Source organism: Oryx dammah, unplaced genomic scaffold, assembly GCF_014754425.2.
Source record: "Oryx dammah isolate SB20612 unplaced genomic scaffold, SCBI_Odam_1.1 HiC_scaffold_11209, whole genome shotgun sequence".
Taxonomy (NCBI): Eukaryota; Metazoa; Chordata; class Mammalia; order Artiodactyla; family Bovidae; genus Oryx; species Oryx dammah.
In genome coordinates this window covers 3,707,887-3,725,212 of record NW_024080602.1, presented here as the reverse complement: position 1 = coordinate 3,725,212, position 17,326 = coordinate 3,707,887, and the positions used below count along the sequence as shown (strand labels likewise).

The window sequence follows — 17,326 nt, the reverse complement described above, 5'->3', positions numbered from 1 at the left end:
GCAAAATGTGTAGGCAGGAAGGCGGACTTGGACAAGTTATAAGCAGCATCTCATATGTTGGGAGTTATGGGCAGTACATCAGCCCTAACAATGTTATTGTGTCCCTCTGAGCTCTGCTCTCACAGCTAAGCGTTTGGAAGGCAGACCCAGAATAAAGAGAGGCATTCACGAAGCTAACATTTTATGTTGAGGACCCTTAGTACCCCCTTTAATGTGCTATAAAACCAGGGGCTTCACTTTTTCATGAACTGTGTGCAAACACAGAGGCAGTGACTGGAGGCTGACTTTGTTTGGGTCTGTTTTATGGTTGCTGCGCCTGTACAGTAATGTGATCTTGAAAAAGGTAAGCAACAAAGAGTTTAGCAGTGAAAAATACGCCTAATATAAATACAGCCGAGTACATGGCACTTCAGAATTTGAAAAATATGACCCTGGCGTTAAATTTTCTGGTGGAATTAACAGAGGAACAGAATATAGCTTTTAAGGCCATATATCTGAGACAGAGAAAGGAGATAATACATCTAACTCTATGGTCTATGTGGCATTCATATAAAAAGAAAGCACAGTAGCTTTATTTAATTGAGAAAATGAATCAATTACAATGATGTTGCGTCATCAGATTCTTGTGAAATAGAAGATATAAGTCACTGCATTGTGTAACAGTGTTAAAAAGTAATTGAGTTTCTTAAGCATTTTGAATCAATTTCAGGTACTGGCACTGCTACCTTAATACAAAATTTATGAAGATGATTTCATATAATATGTTGCTATCAAAACCATACAATAAAACTTGGTAACAATGTCTCTCTTTAAAAACCTGGGCAAAACAGTATGGTTATAAGATCATAAAACAGACTTTTGATATTGCTATTTCTCCTTTTCTTGTAGTAAAGAACAAACGTTAAAAGAGTACAGTTTTAAGTGGTCTTAAACCATACTTTTAACCCAAAGAATAGGGCGAGGTGGAGACTTTTTCCTAGGTCTCAGTCTATGAGGAAAATTCTGTTTAGTTCACGCAGTGGATGTGACTGGAAACCATGTCTCACAATCCATCCCTGAATTCATTTTGAAACATATCACTTAAAATGTTTTCCTTGGAGAATTTGTAATCCCCCTGACTGTTGGAAATTTGTGGAAAAACATTCTCTTTGATGTCAAAAATGGTTTTCTAATTCTGTGTTCATTGCAAATAACTCTCCTGTTGGAAGTAGATATATCTCCCTAAGAATGTTGGGGGCATGGGTAATCTATGTATACTTAAAAAAATACAGTTGGCCCTTGAACAACAAAGGGGTTCATCTGGGTTTAGTTTAGTTAGCCCCCCATGTCTGAATATCTGAGGTTCCTTCACATCCATGGATTCAACCAACCACGAACCATTGAGTACTGTAGTATTTACTAATGAAAACTAGCCTTGTGTAAGTGGGCCTGCACATTTCAAACCTGTGTTGTTCAAGGACCAGCTATAAAAGCAAGCACCAAAGATATCTCATAGGAGAATTGGCCTGGGGTTTTCATGATTTTTTTAAAGGTGCTGTGGCTTTTTATTTAAATCCTAACCACTCCAAGGTGGTAGTTAAGAGCTGTATTCCTTTTTAATGTAAACATTTCCCTGCAGATCCTTATACAGAAGTACACACTGACTAGAGGAATAAGAAGGCACAGTAATTCACGACAGTATTCTGTAGGAACTACCAAAGTAGACTAAGACCCAATCCACCTCGGATGGAAGTTTCAGGGAGTTGTGCCTGGGGGGGTGGGCATGATGTGGAGCCAAGAGCAGGAAAGAGAGGATACCATGTTCAGTTAAGATAATACATGGGAAAGCACTTTTTAAAACACTCAAGCACTGGGTGGGAGGGTCTTCTGATCAGCCACAGGGATGCAAAAGAAATGAAGAAACTTGGCTTCTGCCCTGGAGAAGCTTAACAGTCCAGTTGAGAAGAACCCATGTGCCAAAACTGATAATTTATCAACTTTACCATGCCAAATATAAACACATGTGAATCTAGTTGTTTTTAAGGAATACTGTGATGTAGGCAGATATGATGTTGGAGAGAGGGGAGCCTGGGAGAGGCCCCAGAACAACCACAGCCAGATCCTGAGGCCTGAGGCCTGCCCCAACTTCTGGGAGGCCCAATTTTTCCCATCATAGACTAGAGATGACCATCCTTGCCAGACTCAGGGTGGTTGTGCAATCTAATGATAATGTGTATGTGAAAGAACTTTTAAAAGCATATAAGAAACTATTAATTAGTTTACCTATATTTTACCAGCTTGTTGAAGCACAGTCTATCCCAGCAAACAACTGACCCTTTAGTAATTATATATAAGCTCTGAAATTTTCCTCCTTAGGAAAGTTAATACCTGGGACTCCCATTTTCATTGAGTTTGTAGTAACTGCAAGGCAGTTTTTTTAGGGGGTGGTTAGAGGGGAGGGGACACTTAAGTGTTTAATACTTTAACTACTAAGTGGATGTTTTATTAATTTAGTGACTTTCTAAGAGACGTGGTTTATTGGTGTTAGCTATGTGAGCATCCTGCCTCCAGAACAGGCATTCCTCTTTGACTCAGCTCTCTTCCCCTAAAAAGCAGTGTTAAAACTTGCATGCATTTGATTTTCCCAGAAAGCATTGCTGCCCTGGAAACAGGCTGGAGGAACTTTGGAAAAGGTGGAGTCCTCACCCACTCTTGAGTCAGAGGCAAATACTTCAACCACATAATTAAAGTTTTCTTCACAAAATAGGGGATTGTGAGCAGACACTGGCAGGAATCCAAAATTCTAATTTCTGACTATGATTTAATTTCAATTTTAAATAAATCGGTTTTTAATTTAAAAAGAGTGAGCTTCATAACATTAGCAATGATTGCAACATTAAGCCCAGTGTTCACAATCTAGCAATATAAAACATTATTTATATCTGAATCGTAAACAGCCTTTTGAAATGGATTATGGTTTTTCTCCCTATTCTAATACAACCTGGAGGGTACTAAAAAGTGTTGTGTGAAATTAACATTCTGCTGACTTTCGCCTATAAATGAGAAGCGAGCTATTAACATTTGTGTATTTTCATTATGTAAATTGTGTTAACACATGCCCACAAATTGCCACCAGCAATGCAATAATTTTCTCTCAGTGATCATAATGTGTCCAAGTGAGTCATTTTGATTATGACATGCTAATTACATATTGCCTTTTTTCAGATTCAGAAAAACCAGGGATCTTTAATGGTAAGCTTTATGAGTTCAGAAAAAAATTCACTTTTCTTTTTCCTGATGGCTGCTTCCTTTGCATGCTTGAATGCCTTGTTTTAAACTTAGCAAATTGCATTTTGAAGAAAATGCAAACCTTTAACTGCCTGTATTAGATTAGGTACCATTAGAAATAATAGAACATCCTGAGCATCAATGTTTTTATAAGAGTTTGCTGTTGTTGATTAATCTTGCTATATTTTATTGCATTAATGATTTTTTCTTTCCACTCCACTGTAAAGATATTGCATAGAGGCTAATACTTTTTCCTCTCTTCTTTCCCATTGCAGCCTCTCCAGCTTCTGCAGTGCATTGTTGATGAGGTGAGGCATCGTCTTATGTGCTTTCACTCCTAAAGTCATTCCTAATGGTGTGGAAAGCTTATATTTTGTTTCCTAATGAAGCACAGTGCCCAACATCCTCAGAGCAAGTTGTGTTGTATGGCTCTGAGCTGTGTTACGTGAACTGGCCTTGTCCTGAATCCCGCTCTTCTGATGCCGGCTGAGGATCTCTGCCAAAACAGACTATCCTACAGGCTGGTCCTTGGGGGTATCAGAAGCCCTAAAGACAAAACACGATAATATTAATTTATCCTCTCTCTGGCCAGATGGGGATGGAGCCGGAAATTAAAGTGGTACCATTTTTTTTCTGTAACAGATATTTAAAGTCGTTCAGTAGACAAGGGTCAGAGTTGAACAGCAGAAATAAGCTGGATAAAATTTGTCCTCCTTGCTTTACTTACCCAAAGCATAGCAGAGTGACAAAAGTGTTGAAAAGCTCTAGGTCAACAATTCAGCTTTAATTCCTAATTAGGCATTTTCCCCTGAACATACTCCTGACTTTTTGTGCTTTTAACTGGTATTCTCACATGTTAAGTCACCTTACCTCTGATCATCCTTATCCATCAAGTTTCACTGTCTCTTTGCCTTCATGGAGTTAAGCTACCTGAATTTCATTCTCAGTCAGCTTTTCTACTTTTGACTCTGACTTAAATTCCTTTTTTTCTGTAAATTAGCAGTCTTATGGTATACAAGATTCCAATTAAGAAACATTAATGTTTTGTAGAAACAATTTTTCTGGGCTTGGGCTTGCCTGCTAGCAGTGTTTATTTTTTAAACTTTAATTTTACAATATTTGAAATGCTTGTAGTGAAGGCGATAAATGTTTCAGATAGGAAAGTTTGAAAGAAAAAAATCGTAATTCATAATTATTCCTCTCAATTAAACATCTGTATAACCAGTTATGAGGTTTGGGAGAAAAAATAAAGATCCTCCTAGGAAAAAAGCAAACACATACACATATCATAATAATAGTAAGAATGGGGCTCCAGCATCCTTAATGGCTGCATCAGTCAGTCCATATATCCCATGCAAGCCATAAACCATGTTAGTGCAAAAATGAAGGCATCATCCTGAAACAAATGGAGGCCCCATTATCTCAAATATCAGACAGACCTCCTGGATCTAACAGCTCATCAATGTCTTCTGTCATCTTAGATTCTGAAGGCATCACATCCCCATCAGAATCCTCCTAATTAAACTGATTTTCCTGAGCTCCCCCTTCAGGATTGCTTAGGAAAGTGTCCTGGGAAATTCGGCCTACCCAGTCAAGTGCACAGCCTGCCACATTTTCTGGGCTCTGCTATTCTTGGTCTGCCAGACTCTTGGGCCTCAATATTCAGGTACAGGTATCTTCTCCAATAATACGGGTATTGCTGGAGAGCTCACTTGAAGATTTCCTGGATCAAGTTGATATTTGTATTCCTTATTTAAAGTAGCAGTGATTGCTATTAAATGTAAAATATTTTACTTGTTTGAGTTGGGTAAAATCTTGAGACTTTTGAAATCATCATAGGGAGATTTTCTAAGAAGAGAAGGTCTATGTGATGAAGGACAATAGCTTACAACTTAAACAGTATGTTTTTCTTTATAGTGCTTCTTCCTCAGGTGAGAGAAAGCTGTAACTTAGACATCTATTCCCATTTTATCTAAAAACATTGATATCTTTTTTTTTGGAGACTTGGGAAATTCACATATATCTTTAAAACAAACATAAGTTGATCTTGGAACCAGCTGATGGTTGGTAATAAGAGTATTAGGAATGAGTTGGCCAGATGACCTGCCTCAGGCAAGGTGCGTCATAGCTTCTAAGAAAGGAAGGTTTGGTGGGATCCTTTGATTACTGTGCTCATCCCATGTTTGTCAGGTTTCTCATTGCTGTAAAACAGTGCTTATCAAAGTGTATGGGTAGTTCAAGGACTAACTACCTCAGGGTTATCTAAGACAGTTGTTTAAAATGCAGACTCTTGGACGTAGATCACTGAATTCGACCTTCTAGGAATGGAGCCCAGGAATCTCCATTTTCCTAGCTTCCCAAGTAATTTTGCACAATAAAGTCTGAGAACCTCTTCTATTAATAGAATGGCTAAGTCTTCCCTTGTAGATCCCAGAGGACAATTAACTGTCTATCTTCATTTCCATCTGACATTTAGGGCTTCTATTTCTGAGTCAGTATAACCAGCCAGGATTTGAACCATCTTACTCCTTGGGCATGGAATATACCCCATTATAAAATGGCTCTCTAATGAGCCTATACTGTTTCTCTTGGAAAAAGTTAACAATCAAAAAGGACCACCCTCAAAGCAATCTAATTCAGATAAGATGGGTATATTTGGAGTCATGTACAAAATAGCTAATAAGCAAAGCCCAGTGTAACGTAGTTTATTTATTATTGTGTGGCTATACCTTGACCTCCTAGGATGGCCTGGCAAAGAATGAAGAAGTAGTAAAACAACGTCATGTGGACAGGAGGCAGTGCTAGAGTGGCCAGGGGTGAACCTCAGGAGCTGGGAGTCAGGAGATGGAACGGTGGGACAAAGCGAGTTAGCCATTTTAGATCCAGATAGAAGACACCAGAGTTAAGCCAGAGGAGTTAAGAGCCATGAACATGAAATTTGAACCACAGAATAGGAACTGGAAGGGCAGCCAAAGAACCAGGGGGGCGGGAGGTGCAGTTTATCCAGCTTGGACCTGACTGACTCAGCATATGACTGCTGTCTTAGAGTCACCGTATTTGCCTGAGTTGCTTCTCGCAAAAGAGCTTCCTACTATAAAACCCATAACCAGGTCCACTGCCAGTCCTTGAGTACCTGACCTGCAAAGTACTTCGGTTTGCTGTCAGTCATGTCTATGTGTGCCATGCTGCCTTGGCCATCTGATGTCTTTGGGAGATAAGGTGGCCCTTACTGTCAGGATAACTGATAACTGCTTTAAACTCTGACATCAATGAGAAAATTTGCACTTTTAGAAAGAATGTTTCTAAAATTTATTTGCTTTTGGCACCCTATTGATAAAGTATGGTGCATATCATGTTTCACTGCTATAAAGGTTTCATTGTATCCTAACCTTTTCTTGATGACTCAGGTCCATGTTTTGAACACAGCACTGAACTAAACTTTGATGTGTTGATGTCCTATAGGGTTATAGAATTGTGGGGCTCTTGCCTTTCTCTTTTAATGAATTTCCAAGCCATTTTGCTTGTGTTATTTTGCTTTGGCACTCAGCAGTATGCTTGGGCTTTTTGAGGTGTGTAGAACCATTTGCTCCCAGACTAAATGGCCCTACAAGAGCGTGCTGATCTGCTTCATGCTTTTCTTCTGTTCTCTCTTGTGATCACCTCTGTTTTCTGTGGTGACTTGACTTGTTAGTGACTACTAACATTCTTGTCAGTGACTCCCTGTTAGCCTGGTGATCTGATCATCTTGTCTTCAGTCTTTATACTCCTCACAATGACTGATAGCAAAACTGAAAGGTATCAAATGAAACTGGATACCCAAGTGCTATGTGCAAGGTCAGACACACACTCATCTGAGAAGAGCAAATAAGACTGATGAAGTAAAATGAGTGGACTTGTGTTCATTCATTTCAGCAGATAGTTCTCAAAAGTGCCGACTGTATACTAGCCCAAGTTGACCAGGCCATGCTCAGGACAGCCTCCAAGACCGGAGAGAATTGGGCTTCTGGTCAAGGCTCCCAGGTCAACTGCAAACTAGGTAAGTCAGGGTAGAAAGGCAGAGGCCCAGTTGCAGATCCTGGGCCAATGCAGTGTGCCAGGACCCAGGAGGCTATGTAGCCATCCAGAGCTCTCCCTAGTGCCTGGGCTCCCAGTTTGACTGGCAACAAAGGACTGGCCACACTGGTGATGGTAGATGGGAACAGAGAGGTGATAGCTGAGTCACTGAAACCCAGGGCTGGCTGGGGCCAGCCGGGAAATCAGTGAACTGAGGTGCTGGAAACTACAAAGATGAAGTGGGGACTTCCCCCTTGAGCCTACCCAGCCACAGACTTGGAAAGGATAATGGTACAGAATTGAATAATTACACTTCATCATAGGGTGCATACTATACAACCCAGAAATAGGAGGGTTTGTTTACCAGAAGAGTATGTGTTCTGGGGGTAGATTGGGAGAGGGCCTTGAGGAGACATGGCATTTAAGCTAGGTCTTAAAGCATGAATAGAAGTTCACAAGGTCAAAAAAGGAGAAAACTAAATGTCAGACAGAAGGGCTTGAAACTGTCTTGCAAATCATTTTTGAGTTCACAGATGTGTTTCAGAATGTTCAGGATATCTAAAATATGACAGCCAGAAAAAAATGGATTATTACTCTGAGTGTATATATATGTTTCAAGCATATTACATCTAAAAATGAATTTCTCTCTAACATCTGTAGGTCCTCAGCAGGGCAGTTAACAAATTTCTGATATATACCTCTGTTTACTTACTCCTTTTACTGGGAAAAAGTGAATTCCTGTAAGTCATGTTTTATACCTGATCAGAAGTATCTTCTGCATGATAGGGTATAAAATCAACACACAAAAATCAGTTGTGAGACTCCTCTGCTGATCCAGTGGTTAAGAATTTGCCTGCCAATGCAGGGGGCATGGGTTCAATCCCTGCCTGGTCCAGGAAGATTCCACATGCCATAGGACATCTAAGCCCACGTGCCATAGCCGCTGAGCCTGTGCTCCAGAGCCCACTAGCCGCAACTACAGCGCCCTCGTGACACGGCCGCTGAAGCCTGTGCAGTTAAAGCACGTGCTCTGCAACAAGAGAAACCGCACAGTGAGAAGCCCGCACAGCATAAGCAGAGGGTGGCCCCCGCTTGCCGCAGCTAGAAAAATCACTTCTTCATATTAGTAAGCCAAAGTGAAATTAAGAAAACAATTCTAGTTAGTTGGCATCAAAAATGATCAAATAGTTATGAATAAATTTAACAGAAGTAGAAAACTTCTACACTGAAAATTACAAAACATCTTTGAAAGAAATTGAAAGACTTTAACAGAAAAACATCCCAGATTCATGGAATGGAAGACTTAGTACTGTTAAGATGGTAGTACCTCCCAACTGCTCTACAGATTCAATACAATCCCAGTGGATTCTTGTAGAAATGAACAAGATGATCCCAGAATTTATCTGGAAATGCAAAGGAGTCAGAGTATCCAAAGCAATCTCAGGGGGAGAAAAAACAGAGAGGATTCAAACTTCCTGAGTTTGAAACATATTACAAGTTACAGTAATCAAGATAAGGGTGGTTCTGGCATAAGAATAAATGTGTGGAATATCCTGTCTAGCTGAAAAGGACTGCTAAGTACAGATCATCATAGAGAAACTTATTTCTGTTTTCTATTTTTTAACTTTGACATTTGTATTCAGATATAATTTATATAACATAAAATCCATTCTTATAAAGTATACACCTCAGTTCCAGAACATTTTCATCACTTCCCAAAGAAACCCAGTACCTGTAAATAGTAACTCCTAGTTCCTCTGTCTCCTCCAATCCCTGGCAACCACTCACTAATCTGTTTTCCTTCTCTATGAATTTCCCTGTTGTGGATATCTCATATGAATTGGACATGTAATGTCTGGCATTTTGTGTTTGGTTTCTTTCATTTAGTGTAATATTTCCAAGGTACATCCATATTGAGGTATTTGTCAGTATTTATGGTCAGATAATATTCCATTGTATGGATATACCAAATTTTTGTCTTTCATCAGTTGGTTAACATTTGGACTGTTTCCACTTTTTGACTGTTAGGAATAATGTTGCTGTGAACATTTGTGTACAAATTTATATGTGGATGTATATTTTTTAAATCTCTTGGTTATATGTTCCCAGTAGTGGAATTGCTGGGTCACACGAAAATTCTGTTTAGCTTTTTTATTTTTTCATTTTAACAACGTTTATTGTTTAATATTATCCAAGTAGTACAAGTTTAGAAAACCATAGGCAAATAAAGTACAGGAAAATGCCAGTGTCTCCCATAGTTACCTATCCAGTGATGGGCCTGATTACACTATTTTTGTATATCCTTTATACCTTTGTTTTCTCTTATGTGTGTATTAACATTGTATTTAACTTTTTGATGAACTTCCAAACTGCATTTTACAGCAGTTGTACCATGTTACATTCCCATCAGCAATTTATGAGGATTCAGATTTCTCCATGTTCTTGTCAACACTTATTTTCAGTTTTGTTTTTTTTTAATTGTAGTCATTCTGATGGATATGAAGTAGTCTCTCATTGTGGTTTTGATTTGCATTTCCCTTGTGACTTAATGATATTGAGCATATTTTCATGTGTTTATTAATTATTTGAATATCTTCTTTTCACTTCTATTCAAGTGCATTTTCTCTTTTTAAATTGTTTTTTATTTTTAAATTACTAGTTTTGAGTTGTTAGAGTTCTTTATGTATTCTGGATACTCGATTATAAATTTTTTCTCTCATTCTATGGATTGTTTTTTCACTTTCTTGATGCTGTCCTTTGACACATGAAAGTTAAAATATATATACATATATATGTGTGTGTGTGTGTGTGTGTGTGTGTGTGTGTATATTTTAACTTTGAAGCCTTTCTGGTTTGATCACAGGTTAGGAAGCTTAGATCTCCACACTGTCTGCATCCCACCTCTGGCAACCATATAAAAGTCCTTAGAGTTCCTTAGATGACAGTTTGAAAACCACTGATTATAGCCCAAACAATCATTCTGTAAACCTATATTAATCCCAGAGTTAGGTACAGGGGACAGGGAATTAGTTAAAATACAATTGCCAGTAGGTTCTGCTTTAGTTAAGGGGACAGGCTCGTAAGCAATCATATATGAGTTCAGATGAGTTCAGTCGCTCAGTCACGTCCGACTCTTTGCGACCCCATGGGCTGCAGCCCTCCAGGCTTCCCTGCCATCACCAACTTTAAACTGCAGGTAGTGTAAGTGGTATGAGACTTGATGAGCTCTCAGAGGAACACAGTGACTGCTGTTTTACCTACTCACATAAATGAGCATGTATGATAAGGCATTTAATGATGTTTGCAGCCAATAAATTCTAGACTCTTCTGTCCATGGGATTTTCCTGGCAAGAATCCTGGAGTGGGTTGCCATTTCCTCTTCCAGGGAATCCTCCTGACTAGGGATCAAACCCAAGTCTCCAGCATCTCCTGCATTGCCAGGCAGATTCTTTATCACCGAGCCACCTGGGAAGCCCCCTTAGAAATTCCGTGTATACCCAAAGTGTAGACAAGGTGCAGGGGATACACAGAGAAGAGAGCTTGTAATGAAGCGGGTGATATATACCAGAGGGCTCTACAGAGAAAGGAAGCCCCAGGGCCAGTAGGAGTTGGCCTCACAGATACTTGAGGCCCATGTGGAGTTCAGCATGGCTGCAGTGCTTGGCAAAGTATTAAAACAGATGAGAGCAACAGCCAGGTTTAGAAAAATCTTTAAACATTGTACCCAAAAGCATCTGCAGATATGAAAGAGGAGGGGGTGGGTGAAAGGATTTTAAGCAAAGAATCAACAGAACCAGATTTGTGTTTTAGAAAAGTCACTCTGACGGGCTTGTGGAAAGTGGATTGGAAACAACAGGAATTTACTGTGCTTATAGTCTTGATCAGAAAGTATGCAGACTTTTCATTATGACAGCCTTAGCATGTTTGAAGGGTGTTTAGGAAATAGAATAAACTGAATTTGGTGAATAATTGGACATAGGGGAGAGTGGGAGGATGGAATCAGAGAAGAAGCATTTGGCATGGGCAGTCAAGGCCTTACTGAGATGGGGCACACACACATAAGGAGGGGATAATTAGCATTTTGTTCATAGGACAGCACTAAGCACCTCGTTCAAAACTCAATTCTGGGCTTACCTGGAGGCTCAGTAGTAAAGAATCCACCTGCCAGTGCAGGAGACATGGGTTCAATCCCTGATCCAGGAAGATCTCACATGCCTCAGAGCAACTAAGCCCACACGCCGCAGCTACTGAGCCTGTGCCCTAGAGCCCACGAGCCACAGCTCCTGAAACCCACATGGCCGGGAGCCCATGCTCTGCAACAAGAGAGGCCCCCGCAGCGAGAGGTCCACACACCACACCTAGAGAGTAGTCCCTGCTTTGTGCAACTAGAGAAAAACCCGCACAGCATCAAAGACCCAACACAGTCAAAAATAAATAAAATTATTTTTTGAAAAACTATCAATTCCTGTTTCAGACTCAATTATAAGAAATACATCAGCTAAAGTTTTAAGTTCCCAGGCTTTTTTTTTTCCCCTGTCTTCCTAGTACTGTATCTATTCATAAGTATTTGTTGAATGAAATTTATGCATAATTATAAGAAGTTACTACTTTTTTTTAAGACTCAGAAAACCAAATACAAAAAGTAATAGTGTATGATGAGGAGATACTTAGCTAATAAATACAGTCCTTTATCAAAACTCAGAAGTCTGGCCTTAACCTTTATGATTTATCAACTGTTTTCCACTGTGTTCCCCAATGTCACATTGCTTTCCCACTACACTGTTTTACAGATGAGGAAACTGAGGGCCAGAGGACACAGCTCTTTTTACTGCCCTTGATAGAAGCAAAAAGTGACAGCTGAACGTTCTGGCATCAAAGGGAGAGATTATTTTTCAGAACTGTAAAAGAAGACAACTTAGAAAGCATTGCAGACATGCCCCCAGGGCAGAAGTATATTACAACACAGTTCACTTTCACTGTCTATAAGAATGACTCCATGCCTGTAAGAAAGAATTGAATTCTCTTCTGCATATTCTGTTTAAGTTGGCAGGGAGGAGATTGACTCCTTTTAGAAAGATTTATGTATACAAAAGGATCGGCTATTAAACTACTATTACCTTTTTTTTTTAATGTATTTATTTATTTTTTATTTTACTTTACAATTCTGTATCCCTTTTTAAAATTCCTTAGTGGAGAATCACTCCTTCTTAGACAGGTTAACTGAGGGCTGGTTAACTGAGAAGCTGCTGGGGTATGCACATAGGCTTTCTGGGAGTGAGGTTAGGCGTGTGGATGTGTGAACACGGCTGCCTAATAATACCTCCTTGGAATTCAAAAAGTGGTATCAGCCAGCTCCAGAGGGAATAACATCCATTCCCTTTTTGCCCGAGGACCTTCACCATAATTCTGATTTCTTAAGTTAGCCAAGAGTAAAAGGAATACCCCCATCCCTCCTGCTTCTAGCATCCTAGGATGGCCTGTTGCTTTCGCAGCACGGAAATTGCAGGTAGTTTAAGTGAGACAATATTCGATGGCCTGAGCTGTCTGACAACCCATGCCTGCCTGGAGCTTCCCACCACAGTGCCTGACACTCTAACCACTGGCTTAAAAGGGTGTTGATAATGTGGGATTTCATGTTATTTGTGACTTGTACAACTTAATGACTGGGAGGCATTAGAAACTTGGTAAGTTAATACAAGTAGGTACATAATAGTTGTGTCCTCCTGCAGTATTGTTAACTGGATCTCTGTCTCAGAATGTTGGAAATGTATAATTGGGATCCTGAAAACCGATATTCCTCTTTTATGTAAGGCAATCTTTTGAAATCTAATACTTCTTTTGAAAAGTCCAGTATGTTTAAATTAATGCAGTTTGAGTGGTTTGAAGATTGAAAATAGGTTAGCATTAAGGCCATGATTCCTTTAGTAATTACTTTTTCTTTTGATAATAACTGTTTCTTTAGAAATGACATTAACATTCTACCAAAACACAGCAGTAATCCAAAAGTTAATGTTCTGTTCATTTATAATTATATTTAATTCATATTTATGAGTTGTTGGGAGGAAGGAGAAAGAAGGAAGGAAATTTTTTAAATGTAACAGAAGAAGCAAGTTAAAAACAGAAATTTTCCTGATAGTCTGAAGAATATATAGTCATTTAAAGTGGGAAAAAATAATTTTTTAAATACAGCTATATAAAATCAGATTTTATTAGCTACTGCTGAAAAAAATATTTTTTTTATTATTTCTTAGTGGCACTGAATGAATTCAGTGGATAGATTTTTTTTTCACTTCTTTTTTACTAATCAAAATATTAGCATCAGCATCCCTATCATCTTGATCTTGCTAAGTCAATTAGATTAGTGTGTTTTTTTTAAAACAGGAAAAATTGTGCATCTTCAGACAATCATTGAACAAGTAGCTTTGTGTTGTTTTCTTTGAATTGTCCACGAAGCCTGATGTATTATTAATGAATTAATTTCTTGGTGGTGAAGGCTCGTGAATAGCTTCTGTGAATGGGCAGTTGCCTGGTGGGGCCAGTTTTGGCTGCTGTCATTTAACATGTGTTGCTCTATTGTGAAGTCTTATCCAGCCGTAGGACAGTGCTCGTTTAATCCACCATGATGGGACCTATACACCCCTAGCCCACTTTGGATGCCAGGGTCAGTTACGCAGCAGCTCGGGCTGGGGCACTGCTCTGCCTCACTGCCGAGTCGCTGTAATCATTTTGCCTGCCGTTAATTTTCCCTAAACCAGGGGAAACATGTCTGTGAGCTGTACAAATGTTCTCAAAAGAGAGTCCAAACTGGTCGGCTAGGGTGTTGCCTCCATTCCAGAATGGAGGCAGCATTCCAGGGAGTGTTAAGCTCCTTCCTTCCTCCTGGAAATGGAAGCGTCTGGGCCCATGAGATCCCTGATGTTCTGAGGTCCAGAGTAGCAGATGGCATTATGATTTTCCAAATCCTGATGAACGTTCTAACTGAACTTGTTCATTTCACAGTATGTAGTTCTATTTTTTTCACTTCCTCTCCCTTCCTCCCTCCCTGTTCCTCTCTTTGTTCCTCTCATACTGGCTAATTTTAAACGGATTCAGTATCTCCTTTAGCCAGCTTTCAATCCCCTTGTCTCTGTGTTTATTGTATGGAACCAGGTATGGGAACAATTTGACATAGGATTCTCAACCTGCGACTCGCAGCTGACCTCACCTTTATAAAAATGTGTAAGCAAATACACTGACACTCCTACACCGTGAAGCCACTGGAAGTTCTGTTCTTTCCTGCATCTGTGGCTGGCAGTGCAGGTGGCAAACGGCAGTAATTATTTTAACTAACAGTTGAGTGAACGTTCAGGAGGACACACAGTGTGGCCATGGGGACTTTGGATTTCAGCAAGTTCCCTGAGTCTATCTGGATAGCGTTATGGCTTGTTGATTTTTCAGGACACAGACCTGCCAGGTTCTTGCCCTTGAACAGTATGTGGATGTAGTTCAGCTGTTTCAATGTTAACCCTTTACCAATGAAAAAAGGAATAATTCCTCTCATTTAGAAACTGTTAAGGGCTCTTTTTCACTCTTGGATTTTCCTCTTGCATTTTTGTTTAATATAGTTTATGATCTACCTTTAAGACTGCTTTTAATCAGCACTTCTACACATAGAACCTGGTGAAATGGTAGTGTGTATATTAACATTATAATTTAGGTCTTGGATCAAACATGTGTAAGCTGGACTTTTCCTGAGGAAAAAAAACTAACCTTACCAGTGTATGAAATTCAAACACTATATAGGGACTAGGTAAAACCACAGGTAGGAATTGCTGAATAATTACCTTTAGACTAGCCTGAACAGGAGGCTTCCCACGAGGGTGAGCTCATTTAATGGTTCCTAAAACTCAATCTCATGGATGTCAATGGTCATGCTTGATTATTTGCACCAGTGTTTTATGAAAAAGCAGTAGAAATGCATTGGGAGGCTACAGGGAGAGTGATAGGGAACAATAACAGGTTTTACTTTTGTAAGTGAAATCCCTTTGGTATGAGACAAGCATGGTTTTTTCTGCTCTGCCTAAGCCATTGAAAAGGAAGGCATATGTGAATGTCAGTGTGTCTGTGTGTGTATGTGTGTGTACCATTCAGATAGGCTCCTCTAAATAATACTGTGAACTATAGCTTATGACCAACAAGAGACATAAAATAAAAAGAGAAAAAAAGATGTTCATTGACTTTGGAAAAGAAGCAGTTGCAAATATGGTTTTAAGAGATTAATCCATTTCAAGTTTTCCACCTACCTATTTTCAAGGAATTTTATGAAACACCAAGATCTTTGCCATATGTTTAGAAAATATCTGAGTAAATGTAAGTCTTTTACATGACAAAAAAAAGGGGATAGTTTTGACATACATGACAAAGTCTATCTTCTGTTTTATCCCAGTGCTGAAGAACTGCCAAAGCATTTAGGAGAAAATGGGGAGGAGCGTGGGGACCGCATAATCTCAAAATTCAGAGATTCCTTTAGAACTGTTCATTTATATTTTGTGTTTTTTATAAGCTGTCTGGTCGTGATGTTCTCTTGGCTAGTAGCTGGTTCTCCTATGATTTAACAGTTTGAGGGTAAGGTGGATGTTTCAGTGGTGAAAATTCTAGCCTTTTGCCCCTGGTTCCAGGTCCACCTGAGACAAGTTAAATGAGCTGATACTGTCAGCCAGGACCCAGTGGATAGAACTTGACACCCAAATGCCCACACGTGTAATTTGTCACTTCTGGCAACCCAGAGCATGGGGTGACCCGGCGTGGAAATTGAATCATCTTTCACTTTCTCTGCTCAAGTCTTGATGTGGAGTGAGATGAGTAAGACAAGGGCTCCGTGGTCTCCAGCTGAAGAGGGTCAGAGGTTTCCTTTTTTGATGATGTCCATCTGCAAGCCTTCCTAAACTCAAAGCCTCTTTCTCACCCCAGCACTGTCCATCATTGCATCCTGCAGATGAGATCAGTTCTGTCTGATTGTGAAATCAAAAATAGACTCAAAACACTCATTGTTCCCTGACAAAGTGGCCACATTTTTAAGTAAACTAAGTGTTCTGAACAAGCATTGATTGAATTTGTACAACCCTGGTGTGGAATTCTGATTTACTAATGTATTAACCAGGCTGAATTACTCTCTGACTGAGCACTTGTCTATCCATTTTCCGCCTCTCTCTCTCTGATGAGATGTGACTGCCTTTCTCCCCCCTGGCTACAGTCGGTTATAGCAGAAACTTACAGATGTGAACATTGAGAACCTTCAAAATATTAAAACTGAGTTAATTTCCCAGAATCTACTTTACACTTTGGATGGGTAGATTTTTGGTTTGGAGATGACCTCTGTGGAGATATTTTAAAATATTTATTTTGCTGTGCTGAGCCTCAGTTGTAGCATGTGGGATCTAGTTCCCTGACCAGGGATGGAACGTGGACCCCTTGCATTTGGGAATGCAGGATCTTGGCCACTGGACTACCAGGGAAGTCCTCTGTGGAGATCTTTAAAGGCGAGGATTCTGTTCTTTCATTTTTTGTGTGTGTGTCTTCCCCACACCCCACCCCTGCCCAAGCAAACAAGGTTTCCTCCCCAGTCCAGAGCAGATTTGCCCTGTGGATTCTTCCAGTTGTCTCACAAAGATACCACTTTAAGGCAGTGAACAGGGGAGGATCAAAAACCAACTTGAGATCTGATAAAGCAAAATGTTGTACACAGTCTCACGTGAAGCCATTGGCGTCGCAGACAGCCTTCCACCTCAGCATTGTGGACAGACATGGAGCAAGCTAGGAGAGCTCTGCCAATTAGTATGAATGCCAGTGTGCAGGACCAGAAATTGTTGAGCCAGACCAAAGGAACATGAGGCTTGAATTAGTTTTAAAATGTTAGAGCATAGCTGTCAGTTCTGGTCAGACCATAGGTGACTGTCTGATGTTAATTACCTGTTGGCTTGATGGCTTGACACCAAGAAGTCTATAAATAGGCTGTTAGAAAGGATGA

The 17,326-nt window shown here is 39.8% G+C and overlaps 1 protein-coding gene across 3 annotated transcripts in view; it reads left to right on the top strand.

Annotated features, from left to right (window-relative positions):
• LOC120860892 (dual specificity mitogen-activated protein kinase kinase 5) overlaps positions 1 to 17,326 on the top strand; it is a 263,217-nt gene that overhangs the window by 193,161 nt on the left and 52,730 nt on the right. For all 3 annotated transcript variants that reach the window (XM_040236605.1, XM_040236604.1, XM_040236606.1), the window contains 2 exons: positions 3,205 to 3,231; positions 3,543 to 3,575. In XM_040236605.1, the coding sequence (XP_040092539.1) occupies positions 3,205 to 3,231; positions 3,543 to 3,575 (60 nt within the window). The remainder of the gene's footprint in view (positions 1 to 3,204; positions 3,232 to 3,542; positions 3,576 to 17,326) is intronic.